Raw genomic sequence first — 16,535 nt, 5'->3', positions numbered from 1 at the left:
TCACGGTGAATAGCCACGGTGAACAGTCACGTTGAACAGACACGGTGAACAGACACAGTGAACAGATCGGAAGGAAAGCCACGGAGGAATTCTCTGATTGGCATCTAAGCGGTTCTGTTGACCATCCATGGTGAAGTTCTCTGTTGACCATCCATGGTGAAGTTCTCTGTTGACCATCCATGGTGAAGTTCTCTGTTGACCATCCATGGTGAAGTTGTCTGTTGACCATCCATGGTGAAGTTCTCTGTTGACCATCCATGGTGAAGGGCTCTGTTGACCATCCACGGTGAAGGGTTCTGTTGACCATCCATGGTGAAGTTCTCTGTTCACCATCCATGGTGAAGTTCTCTGTTGACCATCCATGGTGAAGGGCTCTGTTGACCATCCACGGTGAAGGGTTCTGTTGACCATCCATGGTGAAGTTCTCTGTTGACCATCCATGGTGAAGTTCTCTGTTGACCATCCATGGTGAAGTTCTCTGTTGACCATCCATGGTGAAGTTCTCTGTTGACCATCCATGGTGAAGGGCTCTGTTGACCATCCATGGTGAAGGGCTCTGTTGACCATCCATGGTGAAGTTCTCTGTTGACCATCCACGGTGAAGGGCTCTGTTGACCATCCATGGTGAAGGGCTCTGTTGACCATCCATGGTGAAGGGCTCTGTTGACCATCCATGGTGAAGTTCTCTGTTGACCATCCATGGTGAAGTTCTCTGTTGACCATCCATGGTGAAGTTCTCTGTTGACCATCCATGGTGAAGAGCTCTGTTGACCATCCATGGTGAAGGGTTCTGTTGACCATCCGTGGCGGACGGCTCTAAAGTACTCTAAAACTGTCACATAGAAATCCCTGAACAATCAAAACATTCACGGTCTATATTATTGGAGGGCAGCTCCGAAAGGCAGCACCAGAAGGCAGCACCAGAAGGCAGCAGCAAAGGGCAGCAGCAGAGGGCAGCACCGGAGGGCAGCAGCAGAGGGCAGCAGCAGAGGGCAGCAGCAGAGGGCAGCACCGAAGGGCAGCACCGGAGGGAAGCAGCAGAGAGCAGCACCAGAAGGCAGCAGCAAAGGGCAGCAGCAGAGGGCAGCACCGGAGGGCGGCAGCAGAGGGCAGCAGCAGAGGGCAGCACCGGAGGGCGGCAGCAGAGGGCAGCAGCAGAGGGCAGCACCGGAGGGCAGCAGAAGAGGGCAGCAGAAGAGGGCAGCAGCAGAGGGCAGCAGCAGAGGGCAGCAGCAGAGGGCAGCAGAAGAGGGCAGCAGCAGAGGGCAGCAGCAGAGGGCAGCAGCAGAGGGCAGCAGAAGAGGGCAGCAGCAGAGGGCAGCAGCAGAGGGCAACACCGGACGGCAGCACCGGAGGGCAGCAGCAGAGGGCATCAGCAGGGGGCAGCTCCGAAAGGCAGCAGTAGAGGGCAGCTCCGAAGGGCAGCAGTAGAGGGCAGCTCCGAAGGGCAGCACTATAGAGCGAGATTTTCTCGGGATGACAGCTCGGGCGTCTGTCACGGGAGAATATCTAAGTATTTTATCTTTAGCTGACACCTCTGTCAGATAACTTACAATGACAGCTCTGAAGATCGCTCCTGAAGCATCCTCAGTGGACAAGAATCAGCTAATTATATAGGCAGAATGAAGTATTCTCATACTGTCCATTGCAGATAATTAAGATAAATTAGTAAGATAGTCTGAGACTACCTGTCTTAGTCTGGTAGTCTGAGAACCTTTCACTTTAGAGATGCTACACCGATGATGATACTCTTCAAGACGCTAGTGCTCTCTAGAGTGGCTTACTGCTTCACAATGACAACCACTTTCAAAGCTGGAGAAATTGCTCATCTGGAGTGCGTGTAGAGATCCTGCTAGAATCCACTCAGTAAAACATCTAAACTCTTGGGACCGACTAAAGAGCCTAAATCTGTATTCTCTTGAGCGCAGGCGGGAGAGATACATAACAATTTATACATAGAAAATATTAGAGGGGCTGGTCCTAAACCTGCACACAGAAATAACACCACATGAGACTGGGAGGCATGGCAGGATGTACAGAAGACCCCTGTTGAAGAACAGAACGGCCCTATTGGGTCGCAACTGGGGTTCTTCTCTGATGTTAGTAGAGTTTGGGTATCCTGCCCCAAGTTAGTAGTGGCTTTCAAGGGGTGTGTTCCATAACGCAAGTAAATTAAAGGGAAAGGGATACAAATACACTAAATTAAATATATAATTACCACCACCAATAAATAAATATATAAACTGTCACACGGGGGGGGGGTATAAACACTATAATATACAGAATGGTCTTCCTCTGAAGATGCAGAATGTTCCACAGTGCTCAAGACGAGTAGCCCTGGTTTTCTTCTTGTGGCCTCACGATGAATCCTCCGAGTCCCTCGGCGAGTCTACCCTGGCCACAGGCCAGCCAAATCACAGTCCCACTGGGTGCACCGTCGTGGAGGCCTTCAACCACAAATCCAGCCTGTAGCTGGCAGATTCCAATCAGCTCTGCTGCGTAGGCCACTCCACGACCGATACTAGGGTTGTGAGCCCTAGGCAGGAGCCTCGTGTGATTCCGCTGATCACTCTCCTCACCACAACACCCCAGTGGCTAGTCTTTTCCACCAGTCAGCTCCGGATACGACAATTCCTGGTTCTGCCACGTCACAGGCAGGCTAACACAACAGTGTTCATCCGGGGGGTGGGGGGGGGGGGGGTGACTCACAGCTTCTGCAGCAAACACGTGGAGATACTATGGCTGCCTTGGGTAGACTGCCCCACCGTCCGATTCAGCAGTCCCAGGTCGACTCTGTAATCAGACACGTCATTAGTACTGATGACCCTCTAGGGCACCTCACTCACAGGCTTAGACACAAACGTCCACCTATCCGCTTCATAGATGGCATTGCTGTCTAAGCGCCACCTCACCAGAGGTCAGCAGCGGCTATGTCACGAGCTGATTAAGGCGGGAAACCAGCCCCTGTGGCCGGTATATCTCGTCCTCACTAGATGGCATCGTCTATTTGGAAGGGGTTTCAGGAGCTGACCCACAGATGGCGTTGTCGTCGCCGCTCCGTGCTCGGACGCTGGACTCGGGTCCGTAACAAGAACTATCAACATTAGAGGCCCGAGACTGTTCAATAAGCTTCAACTACACATAAGGGGCATAACTGACCGACCCCTCACAGTGTTCAAGAGAGAACTATCAACATCAGAGGCCCGAGACTGTTCAACACGCTTCCACTACACATAAGGGACATAACTGGCCGACCCCTCACAGTGTTCAAGAGAGAACTATCAACATTAGAGGCCAAGATTGTTCAACACGCTTCCGCTACACATAAGGGACATAACTGGCCGACCCCTCACAGTGTTCAAGAGAGAACTATCAACATTAGAAGCCGAGATTGTTCAACACGCTTCCGCTACACATAAGGGACATATCTGGTCGACCCCTCACAGTGTTCAAGAGAGAACTCTGTCAACATCAGAGGCCCGAGACTGTTCAACACGCTTCCACTACACATAAGGGACATAACTGGTCGACCCCTCACAGTGTTCAAGAGAGAACTTGACAAACACCTCCAAAGGATACCTGATCAACCAGGCTGTGATTCGTACGTCAGGCTGCGAGCAGCCGCCTCCAACAGCCTGGTTGACCAGTCCAGCAACGAGGAGGCCTGGCCGACGACCGGGCCGCGGGTTCGCTAAGCCACGGAAGCACCTCAAGGTAACCTCAAGATAAGCAAGGTAAGGTAGGACATGTGCCTTGACGCTGACGTTGAACATACATATACATCAGAGTATTAGCAGAAGGTTGTGGCCAGTTAGTTTATATCATTTATTTTGTCTTTGTAGCCGCATTAAATATCCGTAAATCTTTCATATTTTGGGTTCTGTAGCAGAGTAGTCTACATCGTCGCCCCACAATCAAGGGTTCATTTCAGTCCTCGAGCAAGACAGAAACTCTTGGGCGTGTTTCTCTTCACCTGTTGCACTTGTTCACCTAGCAGCGGTACTTGGGAGCTAAGTCTTTGTAAAATGCCCCAATGAGACGAGCAGGAAAGACAGTGAATTGCACTAATTTATCACGAGAGAGTCTGCAACATAGACATCTCCCCCCCCCCACTCTTCCCGTCCTCATACCGAGCCTATGCAATCAGGAAGCCTGCAACATGTGCCACAGCTCGCCACCTGTTCCCTTGAGAGCAACGTTTGTTGTACAAGACGTGAATATTCCTGCGAGGGTAAAGTGGAAGATGGTACACAGGTCAACAGCGATCATGCATTCAGGATGGGAGTGAACATCACAGATACCCAGAGTTTAACTACGTCCCCGCCCGTGAGAGATGAGGCTCAGTGCTACAGTCACTGTGTGCTACAGTCACTGTGTGCTACAGTCACTGTGTGCTACAGTCACTGTGTGCTTCAGTCACTGAGTACCACAGTCACTGTGTGCTACAGTCACTGTGTGCTACAGTCACTGTGTGTTACAGTCACTGTGTGTTACAGTCACTGTGTGCTTCAGTCACTGAGTACCACAGTCACTGTGTGCTACAGTCACTGTGTGCTACAGTCACTGTGTGCTACAGTCACTGTGTGCTACAGTCACTGAGTACTACAGTCACTGTGTGCTACAGTCACTGTGTGCTACAGTCACTGTGTGCTACAGTCACTGAGTACCACAGTCACTGTGTGCTACAGTCACTGTGTGCTACAGTCACTGTGTACTACAGTCACTGTGTGCTTCAGTCACTGTGTGCTACAGTCACTGAGTACTACAGTCACTGTGTGTTACTGTCACTGTGATCTACAGTCACTGTGTACTCATCTATTTGTACTTACCTATTTGTGCTTGCAGGATTGAGCATTGACTCTTGGATCCCGCCTTTCTAGCCATCGGTTGTTTACAGCAATGACTCCGGTCCTATTTCCCTATCATACCTAATTTTAAAATTATATAAAATAGAGGTTGCTTCCACAATCTGTTCCCCAAGTGCATTCCATTTTTCCACTATTCTCACGCTAAAAGAAAACTTCCTAATATCTCTGTGACTCATCTGAGTTTCCAGTTTTAACCCATGTCCCCTCGTTCTGTTATTATTACGTGTGAACATTTCATCTATTTTCACTTTGTCAATTCCCCTTGGTATTTTATATGTTCCTATCATATCTCCTCTTTCCCTTCTTTTCTCTATTGTCGTAAGGTTCAGTTCCTTCAGACGCTCTTCATATCCCATCCCTCGTAACTCTGAGACAAGCCTCGTCGCAAACCTTTGAACCTTCTCCAGTTTCCTTATGTGTTTCTTCAATTGGGGGCTCCATGATGGCGTGGCATACTCTAAGACTGGTCTCACGTAGGCAGTGTAAAGCGCCCTAAAAGCCTCCTCACTTAGATTTCAGAATGAAGTTCTGATTTTCGCCAGTGTAGAGTACGCTGCTGTCGTTATCCTATTTATATGTGCCTCAGAAGCTAGATTAGGTGTTACGTCCACTCCCAGGTCTCTTTCTCGAATCGTTACAGGGAGGCAGTTCCCTTTCATTGTGTACTGTCCCTTTGGTCGCCTATCACCTGATCGTATTTCCATAACTTTACATTTACTCGTGTTAAACTCCAGTAGCCATTTCTCTGACCATCTCTGCAACCTGTTTAAGTCCTCTTGGAGGATCCTACAATCCTCGTCTGTCACAACTCTTTTCATTAATTTTGCGTCATCCGCAAAAATTGACATATAGGATTCCACTCCTGTAAACATATCATTTACATAAATTAGAAAGAGGATGGGTCCCAGCACCGATCCTTGAAGTACTCCGCTCGTTACTGTTCGCCAGTCCGACTTCTCGCCCCTTACCATTACCCTTTGGCTTCTTCCTGTTAGGTAATTCCTTACCCATGCTAGGGCCTTTCCGCTTACTCCTGCCTGCCTCTCAAGTTTGTATAGCAGTCTCATGTGCAGTACTGTACCAAAGGCCTTTTGGCAGTCCAGAAATATGCAGTCTGCCCTGCCTTCTCTGTCCTGCCTTATCCTTGTCACTCTATCATAGAATTCTAAAAGGTTTGTTAGGCATGATTTACCTGTCCAGAACCCATGTTGGTGCTTGTTTACAAACCCAATGCTCTCCAGGTGCTCAACAAGTCTTAGCCTAATTATTCTTTCAAGTATTTTGCAGGGGATGCTTGTCAGTGATACGGGTCTGTAGTTAAGTGCCTCCTCCCTATCACCTTTCTTGAAAATCGGTACGACATTTGCCTCCTTCCAGCAACTTGGCAATTCCCCCGACATAAGTGACTCATTAAAGATCATTGCCAGAGGCACGCTGAGAGCCTGCGCTGCCTCTTTTAGTATCCACGGTGATACATTGTCTGGACCAACCGCTTTAGTTGCATCCAGTGTTGTTTCATTACCTCCTCTGCTGTCACCTCTATATATGATTGTCTTTCATCTAGGGTAATCTCTTCTAACAATGGGAGCCGCTCAGACTCGGTAGTGAACACTCCATGGAAACTTGCATTTAGTACCTCGCAAATTTCCTTGTCGCTTTCTGTATATGCCCCTTCTGTTTTCCTCAGTCTTGTCACTTGGTCATTTACCGACATCTTCCTTCTTATATGGCTATGTAGTAATTTAGGTTGCTTTTTCGCTTTGATTGCAATATCATTCTCAAAATTTCTTTCCGACACTCGTCTTATGTTAATGTAATCGTCCCTAGCTCTGTTACATCTAATCCTGTTGTCATCTGTCCTTTGTCTTCTGTACTTCCTCCACTCTCTCCGGCTTCTCACTTTTGCTTCCTGACACTGTCTATTAAAGCATGGGTTATTATATTCCCTCCTGCTTTTTTCCTTTACTGTTGGAATAAATCTCTCTTCAGCCTCCTTGCATTTGCATATGACTTGGTTCATCGTATCTTGCACTGTTTTTCCTCTAATTTCTTCCTCCCACTGCACTTCTCACAGGTAGTCCCTTATCCTTCTGTAGTCCCCTTTCCTGTGTGCTGTGTGCTACAGTCACTGAGTGCTACAGTCACTGAGTGCTACAGTCACTGTGTGCTACAGTCACTGTGTGCTACAGTCACTGTGTGCTACAGTCACTGAGTGCTACAGTCACTGTGTGCTACAGTCACTATGTGCTATAGTCACTGAGTGCTACAGTCACTGAGTGCTACAGTCACTGTGTGCTATAGTCACTGAGTGCTACAGTCACTGTGTGCTACAGTCACTGTGTGCTACAGTTACTGAGTGGTACAGTCACTGTGTGCTACAGTCACTGTGTGCCACAATCACTGTGTGCTACAGTCACTGTGTGCTACAATCACTGTGTGCTACAGTCACTGAGTGGTACAGTCACTGTGTGCTACAGTCACTGTGTGCTACAATCACTGTGTGCTACAGTCACTGAGTGCTACAGTCACTGTGTGCTACAGTCACTGTGTGCTACAGTCACTGTGTTCTACAGTCACTGAGTGCTACAGTCACTGAGTGCTACAGTCACTGTGTGCTACAGTCACTGTGTGCTACAGTCACCGTGTGCTACAGTCACTGTGTGCTACAGTCACTGTGTGCTACAGTCACTGAGTGCTACAGTCACTGTGTGCTACAGTCACCGTGTGCTACAGTCACTGTGTGCTACAGTCACCGTGTGCTACAGTCACTGTGTGCTACAGTCACTGAGTGCTACAGTCACTGAGTGCTACAGTCACTGAGTGCTACAGTCACTGAGTGCTACAGTCACTGAGTGCTACAGTCACTGAGTGCTACAGTCACTGAGTGCTACAGTCACTGAGTGCTACAGTCACTGAGTGCTACAATCACTGTGTGCTACAGTCACTGAGTGGTACAGTCACTGAGTGCTACAGATATCGAGCACAACAGACATTCACCATCACAGACTGCCACAGACAAATAGCGACACAGGCACTGAGCGCTACTGACACCTGGCTAATCTATCCAGGTGTGTTCACACTATGGGATAGCTTTTGAGTGATGGAGGTGAGAAAAACTTATATAATGCATCAGAGAAGATGTTCATTAATATACCTGGCTACCATACCTGGATACATACCTGTCTACCATACCTGGCTATCATACCTGTCTACCATACCTGGCTATCATACCTGTCTACCATACCTGGCTACCATACCTGGCTACCATACCTGTCTACCATACCGGTCTACCATACCTGTCTACCATATCTGGCTACAATACCTGTCTACCATACCTGGCTACCATACCTGTCTACCATACCGGTCTACCATACCTGACTACCATACCTGTCTACCATACCTGGCTACTATACCTCTCTACCATACCGGTCTACCATACCTGTCTACCATATCTGGCTACTATACCTGTCTACCATACCTGGCTACCATACCTGTCTACCATACCGGTCTATCATACTGGTCTACCATACCTGTCTATCATACCTGTCTACCATATCTGGCTATCAAACCTGGCTGCCATACCTGTCTTCCACACCTGGTTACCATACCTTTCTACCATACCGGTCTACCATACCGGTCTACCATACCGGTCTACCATACCTGTCTACCATACCAGTCTACCATATCTGGCTACCAAACCTGGCTACCATACCTGTCTACCATATCTGGCTACCAAACCTGGCTACGATACCTGTTTTACATGCCTGTCTACCATATCTGGATACCAAACCTGGCTACCATACCTGGCTACTACACCTGGCTACCATACCTGGCTACCAAATATGGCTACCATACCTAGCTACCACACCTGGCTACCATACCTGGCTATCATACCTGGCTACCATACCTGGCTACCATACCTGTCTACAATACCTGTCTAACATAACTGTCTACCATACCTGTCTACCATACCTGGCTACCATACCTGGCTACCATACCTATCTACCATACCTGTCTACCATACCTGCCTACCATATCTGGATACCAAACCTGGCTACAATACCTGGCTACCACACCTGGCTACCATACCTGGCTACCATACCTGTCTACCATACCTGTCTACCATACCTATCTACCATACCTGTCTACTATATCTGGCTACCAAACCTGGCTACGATACCTGTTTTACATGCCTGTCTACCATATCTGGATACCAAACCTGGCTACCATACCTGGCTACTACACCTGGCTACCATACCTGGCTACCAATCCTGGCTACCATACCTGGCTACCACACCTGGCTACCATACCTGGCTATCATACCTGGCTACCATACCTGTCTACAATACCTGTCTACCATACCTGTCTACCATACCTGTCTACCATACCTGGCTACCATACCTGTCTACAATACCTGTCTACCATAACTGTCTACCATACCTGTCTACCATACCTGGCTACCATACCTGGCTACCATACCTATCTACCATACCTGTCTACCATACCTGCCTACCATATCTGGATACCAAACCTGGCTACAATACCTGGCTACCACACCTGGCTACCATACCTGTCTACCATACCTGTCTACCATACCTATCTACCATACCTGTCTACCATATCTGGCTACCAAACATGGCTACCATACCTGGCTACCATACCTGTCTACCATACCTGGTTTCCATACCTTTCTACCATACCTGGCTATCATACCTGTCTACCATACCTGTCTACCATACCTGTCTACCATACCTGTCTACCATATCTGGATACCAAACCTGGCTACCATACCTGGATACTACACCTGGTTACCATACCTGGCTACCATACCTGTCTACCATACCTGTCTACAATACCTGTCTACCATACCTGTCTACAATATCTGGATACCATACCTGTTTACCATACCTGTCTACCATACCTGGCTACCATACCTATCTACCATACCTGGCTACCATACCTGGCAACCATACCTGGCTACCATACCTGTCTACCAAACCTGTCTACCATACTTGTCTACCATACCTGTCTACCATACCTGTCTACCATACCTGGCTACCATACCTATCTACCATACCTGGCTACCATACCTGGCTACCATACCTGGCTACCATACCTGTCTACCAAACCTGTCTACCATACCTGTCTACCATACCTGTCTACCATACCTGTCTACCATACCTGGCTACCATACCTATCTACCATACCTGGCTACCATACCTGGCTACCATACCTTGCTACCATACCTGGCTACCATACCTGGCTACCATACCTGGCTACCATACCTGACTACCATACCTGTCTACCATACCTGTCTACCATACCTGTCTACCATATCTGGATACCATACTTGTCTACCATACCTGTCTACCATATCTGGATACCAAACCTGGCTACCATACCTGGCTACCACATCTGGCTACTATACCTGTCTACCATACCTGGCTACCATACCTGTCTACCATACCGGTCTATCATACTGGTCTACCATACCTGTCTATCATACCTGTCTACCATATCTGGCTATCAAACCTGGCTGCCATACCTGTCTTCCACACCTGGTTACCATACCTTTCTACCATACCGGTCTACCATACCGGTCTACCATACCTGTCTACCATACCAGTCTACCATATCTGGCTACCAAACCTGGCTACCATACCTGTCTACCATATCTGGCTACCAAACCTGGCTACGATACCTGTTTTACATGCCTGTCTACCATATCTGGATACCAAACCTGGCTACCATACCTGGCTACTACACCTGGCTACCATACCTGGCTACCAAATATGGCTACCATACCTAGCTACCACACCTGGCTACCATACCTGGCTATCATACCTGGCTACCATACCTGGCTACCATACCTGTCTACAATACCTGTCTAACATAACTGTCTACCATACCTGTCTACCATACCTGGCTACCATACCTGGCTACCATACCTATCTACCATACCTGTCTACCATACCTGCCTACCATATCTGGATACCAAACCTGGCTACAATACCTGGCTACCACACCTGGCTACCATACCTGGCTACCATACCTGTCTACCATACCTGTCTACCATACCTATCTACCATACCTGTCTACTATATCTGGCTACCAAACCTGGCTACGATACCTGTTTTACATGCCTGTCTACCATATCTGGATACCAAACCTGGCTACCATACCTGGCTACTACACCTGGCTACCATACCTGGCTACCAATCCTGGCTACCATACCTGGCTACCACACCTGGCTACCATACCTGGCTATCATACCTGGCTACCATACCTGTCTACAATACCTGTCTACCATACCTGTCTACCATACCTGTCTACCATACCTGGCTACCATACCTGTCTACAATACCTGTCTACCATAACTGTCTACCATACCTGTCTACCATACCTGGCTACCATACCTGGCTACCATACCTATCTACCATACCTGTCTACCATACCTGCCTACCATATCTGGATACCAAACCTGGCTACAATACCTGGCTACCACACCTGGCTACCATACCTGTCTACCATACCTGTCTACCATACCTATCTACCATACCTGTCTACCATATCTGGCTACCAAACATGGCTACCATACCTGGCTACCATACCTGTCTACCATACCTGGTTTCCATACCTTTCTACCATACCTGGCTATCATACCTGTCTACCATACCTGTCTACCATACCTGTCTACCATACCTGTCTACCATATCTGGATACCAAACCTGGCTACCATACCTGGATACTACACCTGGTTACCATACCTGGCTACCATACCTGTCTACCATACCTGTCTACAATACCTGTCTACCATACCTGTCTACAATATCTGGATACCATACCTGTTTACCATACCTGTCTACCATACCTGGCTACCATACCTATCTACCATACCTGGCTACCATACCTGGCAACCATACCTGGCTACCATACCTGTCTACCAAACCTGTCTACCATACTTGTCTACCATACCTGTCTACCATACCTGTCTACCATACCTGGCTACCATACCTATCTACCATACCTGGCTACCATACCTGGCTACCATACCTGGCTACCATACCTGTCTACCAAACCTGTCTACCATACCTGTCTACCATACCTGTCTACCATACCTGTCTACCATACCTGGCTACCATACCTATCTACCATACCTGGCTACCATACCTGGCTACCATACCTTGCTACCATACCTGGCTACCATACCTGGCTACCATACCTGGCTACCATACCTGACTACCATACCTGTCTACCATACCTGTCTACCATACCTGTCTACCATATCTGGATACCATACTTGTCTACCATACCTGTCTACCATATCTGGATACCAAACCTGGCTACCATACCTGGCTACCACACCTGGCTACCATACCTGGCTACCATACCTGTCTACCATATCTGGATACCATACCTGTCTACCATACCTGGCTATCATACCTGTCTACCATACCTGGCTACCATACCTGGCTACCATACCTGACTACCATACCTGTCTACCATACCTGTCTACCATACCTGGCTACCATACCTGGCTACCATACCTGACTACCATACCTGTCTACCATACCTGGCTACCACACCTGGCTACCATACCTGGCTACCATACCTGTCTACCATATCTGGATACCATACCTGTCTACCATACCTGGCTATCATACCTGTCTACCATACCTGGCTACCATACCTGGCTACCATACCTGACTACCATACCTGTCTACCATACCTGTCTACCATACCTGGCTACCATACCTGGCTACCATACCTGACTACCATACCTGTCTACCATACCTGGCTACCATACCTGGCTACCATACCTGACTTCCATACCTGTCTACCATACCTGTCTACCATACCTGGCTACCATACCTGGCTACCATACCTGTCTACCATACCTGTCTACCATACCTGTCTACCATATCTGGATACCATACCTGTCTACCATACCTGTCTACAATACCTGGCTACCATACCTGGCTACCATAACTGGCTACCATACCTGGCTACCATACTTGGCCGAGCACCATAAAAAGTGAACAAAAATACAAAGTTTTACTACTCTCAAAATGCCTCATCTCATCTCGCCAGTATAAAACCTTCTCTGGGGTTTTTAACAGCAGTTTTAAGTATGTTGTCTGACGCTGGCTGTTAGAGTAATGAAAGTCACAGACATTATGAGAAAAGTATAGTTATAGTTAAGGAAAGAAGAGGAAAAAATATAACGCTAAAATGTGAGTCTCTTAGGTGATCTTTAAGCTTCCAGGGTACGAAGGGCTCGGACAATATGGACAATGAGATTTTCGACTCAAAGAGTGTTTGCATTCCCTGTCAAGAATTATGTCCGGACAAAATATAGCACTGGAGGAAATCGTTGGTACACATGGCACGAGTTTCACGGCGGGGGAAGTACACATTTCCTGGTGCCCCAGCTGGGTATGTTAGTACACACTTCCTGGTGCCCCAGCTGGGTATGTTAGTACACACTTCCTGGTGCCCCAGCTGGGTATGTTAGTACACACCTCCTGGTGCCCCAGCTGGGTATGTTAGTACACACCTCCTGGTGCCCCAGCTGGGTATGTTAGTACTCACCTCCTGGTGCCCCAGCTGGGTATGTTAGTACACACCTCCTGGTGCCCCAGCTGGGTATGTTAGTACACACCTCCTGGTGCCCCAGCTGGGTATGTTAGTACTCACCTCCTGGTGCCCCAGCTGGGTATGTTAGTACACACTTCCTGGTGCCCCAGCTGGATATGTTAGTACACACCTCCTGGTGCCCCAGCTGGGTATGTTAGTACACACCTCCTGGTGCCCCAGCTGGGTATGTTAGTACACACCTCCTGGTGCCCCAGCTGGGTATGTTAGTACACACCTCCTGGTGCCCCAGCTGGGTATGTTAATACACACCTCCTGGCGCCCCAGCTGGGTATGTTAGTACACACCTCCTGGCGCCCCAGCTGGGTATGTTAGTGCACACCTCCTGGTGCCCCAGCTGGGTATGTTAGTACACACTTCCTGGTGCCCCAGCTGGGTATGGTAGTACACACCTCCTGGCGCCCCAGCTGGGCATGTTAGTGCACACCTCCTGGCGCCCCAGCTGGGTATGGTAGTACACACCTCCTGGTGCCTCAGCTGGGTATGTTAGTACTCACCTCCTGGTGCCCCAGCTGGGTATGTTAGTAGTCACCTCCTGGTGCCCCAGCTGGGTATGTTAGTACACACCTCCTGGTGCCCCAGCTGGGTATGTTAGTACTCACCTCCTGTTGCCCCAGCTGGGGATGTTAGTACTCACCTCCTGGTGCCCCAGCTGGGTATGTTAGTACTCACCTCCTGGTGCCCCAGCTGGGTATGTTAGTACTCACCTCCTGGTGCCCCAGCTGAGTATGTTAGTAGTCACCTCCTGGTGCCCCAGCTGGGTATGTTAGTACACACCTCCTGGTGCCCCAGCTGGGTATGTTAGTACACACCTCCTGGTGCCCCAGCTGGGTATGTTAGTACTCACCTCCTGGTGCCCCAGCTGGGTATGTTAGTAGTCACCTCCTGGTGCCCCAGCTGGGTATGTTAGTACACACCTCCTGGTGCCCCAGCTGGGTATGTTAGTACTCACCTCCTGGTGCCCCAGCTGGGTATGTTAGTACTCACCTCCTGGTGCCCCAGCTGGGTATGTTAGTACACACCTCCTGGTGCCCCAGCTGGGTATGTTAGTACTCACCTCCTGGTGCCCCAGCTGGGTATGTTAGTACTCACCTCCTGGTGCCCCAGCTGGGTATGTTAGTACACACCTCCTGGTGCCTCAGCTGGGTATGTTAGTACACACCTCCTGGTGCCCCAGCTGGGTATGTTAGTACTCACCTCCTGGTGCCCCAGCTGGGTATGTTAGTACACACCTCCTGGTGCCCCAGCTGGGTATGTTAGTACTCACCTCCTGGTGCCCCAGCTGGGTATGTTAGTACACACCTCCTGGTGCCTCAGCTGGGTATGTTAGTACACACCTCCTGGTGCCCCAGCTGGGTATGTTAGTACACACCTCCTGGTGCCCCAGCTGGGTATGTTAGTACTCACCTCCTGGTGCCCCAGCTGGGTATGTTAGTACTCACCTCCTGGTGCCCCAGCTGGGTATGTTAGTACACACCTCCTGGTGCCCCAGCTGGGTATGTTAGTACTCACCTCCTGGTGCCCCAGCTGGGTATGTTAGTACACACCTCCTGGTGCCCCAGCTGGGTATGTTAGTACACACCTCCTGGTGCCCCAGCTGGGTATGTTAGTACACACCTCCTGGTGCCCCAGCTGGGTATGTTAGTACACACCTCCTGGTTCCCCAGCTGGGTATGTTAGTACTCACCTCCTGGTGCCCCAGCTGGGTATGTTAGTACACACCTCCTGGTGCCCCAGCTGGGTATGTTAGTACACACCTCCTGGTGCCCCAGCTGGGTATGTTAGTACACACCTCCTGGTGCCCCAGCTGGGTATGTTAGTACTCACCTCCTGGTGCCCCAGCTGGGTGTGTTTGCATATCAATGGTCATTCTGTCCTCTGAAATAATGCTCCATAATTCCAGTGCTGCACATTAATGACACATCGATCACTTTATGTAGGGAATACGTAAATCTGTGTATCTATGTATTTACATATGTAGGTTAGCTTAGCATTTTAAAAGCACCGAATCACCTTCTGTGGTTGATTGTTCAATAAATCCCTAAACTATATGTTTAACTGATCTCTTACCCTGTCCATGGAGGACAGAAGAAAATGTATATATGCTGGTTAGCATTGTAAATGTGTGGCCACGTCTGTGGTAGAAAATAATAATAATAATAATAATAATAATAATAATAAAAATACCAGTGCATTTGGTGAAATTAAAAATCGCAATATAGAGGCATCTTCGGACCATAGGAGCCGCCTACTATATATCCCTCGAAGGTGTTTCAGGCACAAACGCTTCTGACCAGTCCAAATCTACGTGAAATATGACGCTTGTGAGATCGTATGATATGTTAACAGGGAAACGGGGACGGCAGACCATGACTGTGCTGGGGACCATACTGCCACACTATGGGTGGTGCTGGGGACCATACTGCCACACTATGGGTGGTGCTGGGGACCATACTGCCACACTATGGGTGGTGCTGGGGACCATACTGCCACACTATGGGTGGTGCTGGGGACCATACTGCCACACTATGGGTGGCGCTGGGGACCATACTGCCACACTATGGGTGGTGCTGGGGACCATACTGCCACACTATGGGTGGTGCTGGGGACCATACTGCCACACTATGGGTGGTGCTGGGGACCATACTGCCACACTATGGGTGGTGCTGGGGACCACACTGCCACACTATGGGTGGTGCTGGGGACCATACTGCCACACTATGGGTGGCGCTGGGGACCACACTGCCACACTATGGGTGGTGCTGGGGACCATACTGCCACACTATGGGTGGCGCTGGGGACCATACTGCCACACTATGGGTGGTGCTGGGGACAATACTGCCACACTATGGGTGGTGCTGGGGACCATACTGCCACACTATGGGTGGTGCTGGGGACCATACTGCCACACTATGGGTGGTGCTGGGGACCATACTGCCACACTATGGGTGGCGCTGGGGACCATACTGCCACACTATGGGTGGTGCTGGGGACCATACTGCCACACTATGG

General features: G+C 49.3%; 1 protein-coding gene across 1 annotated transcript; it reads left to right on the top strand.

The window, feature by feature from the left end:
• The first annotated feature begins 725 nt into the window (after positions 1–725).
• Positions 726–1,431, top strand: LOC123765665 (variant surface antigen C-like). The gene is made up of 2 exons (XM_069320022.1): positions 726–754; positions 888–1,431. Exons 1-2 carry the CDS (start codon positions 726–728, stop codon positions 1,429–1,431), a joined length of 573 nt encoding a protein of 190 aa, XP_069176123.1.
• The last annotated feature ends 15,104 nt before the right edge of the window (positions 1,432–16,535 follow it).

This window comes from Procambarus clarkii, chromosome 8 (genome assembly GCF_040958095.1).
Source record: "Procambarus clarkii isolate CNS0578487 chromosome 8, FALCON_Pclarkii_2.0, whole genome shotgun sequence".
Classification (NCBI taxonomy): domain Eukaryota; kingdom Metazoa; phylum Arthropoda; class Malacostraca; order Decapoda; family Cambaridae; genus Procambarus; species Procambarus clarkii.
Note: the sequence above shows the minus strand (reverse complement) of the source record. Positions and strands in the feature narration are given on the sequence as shown.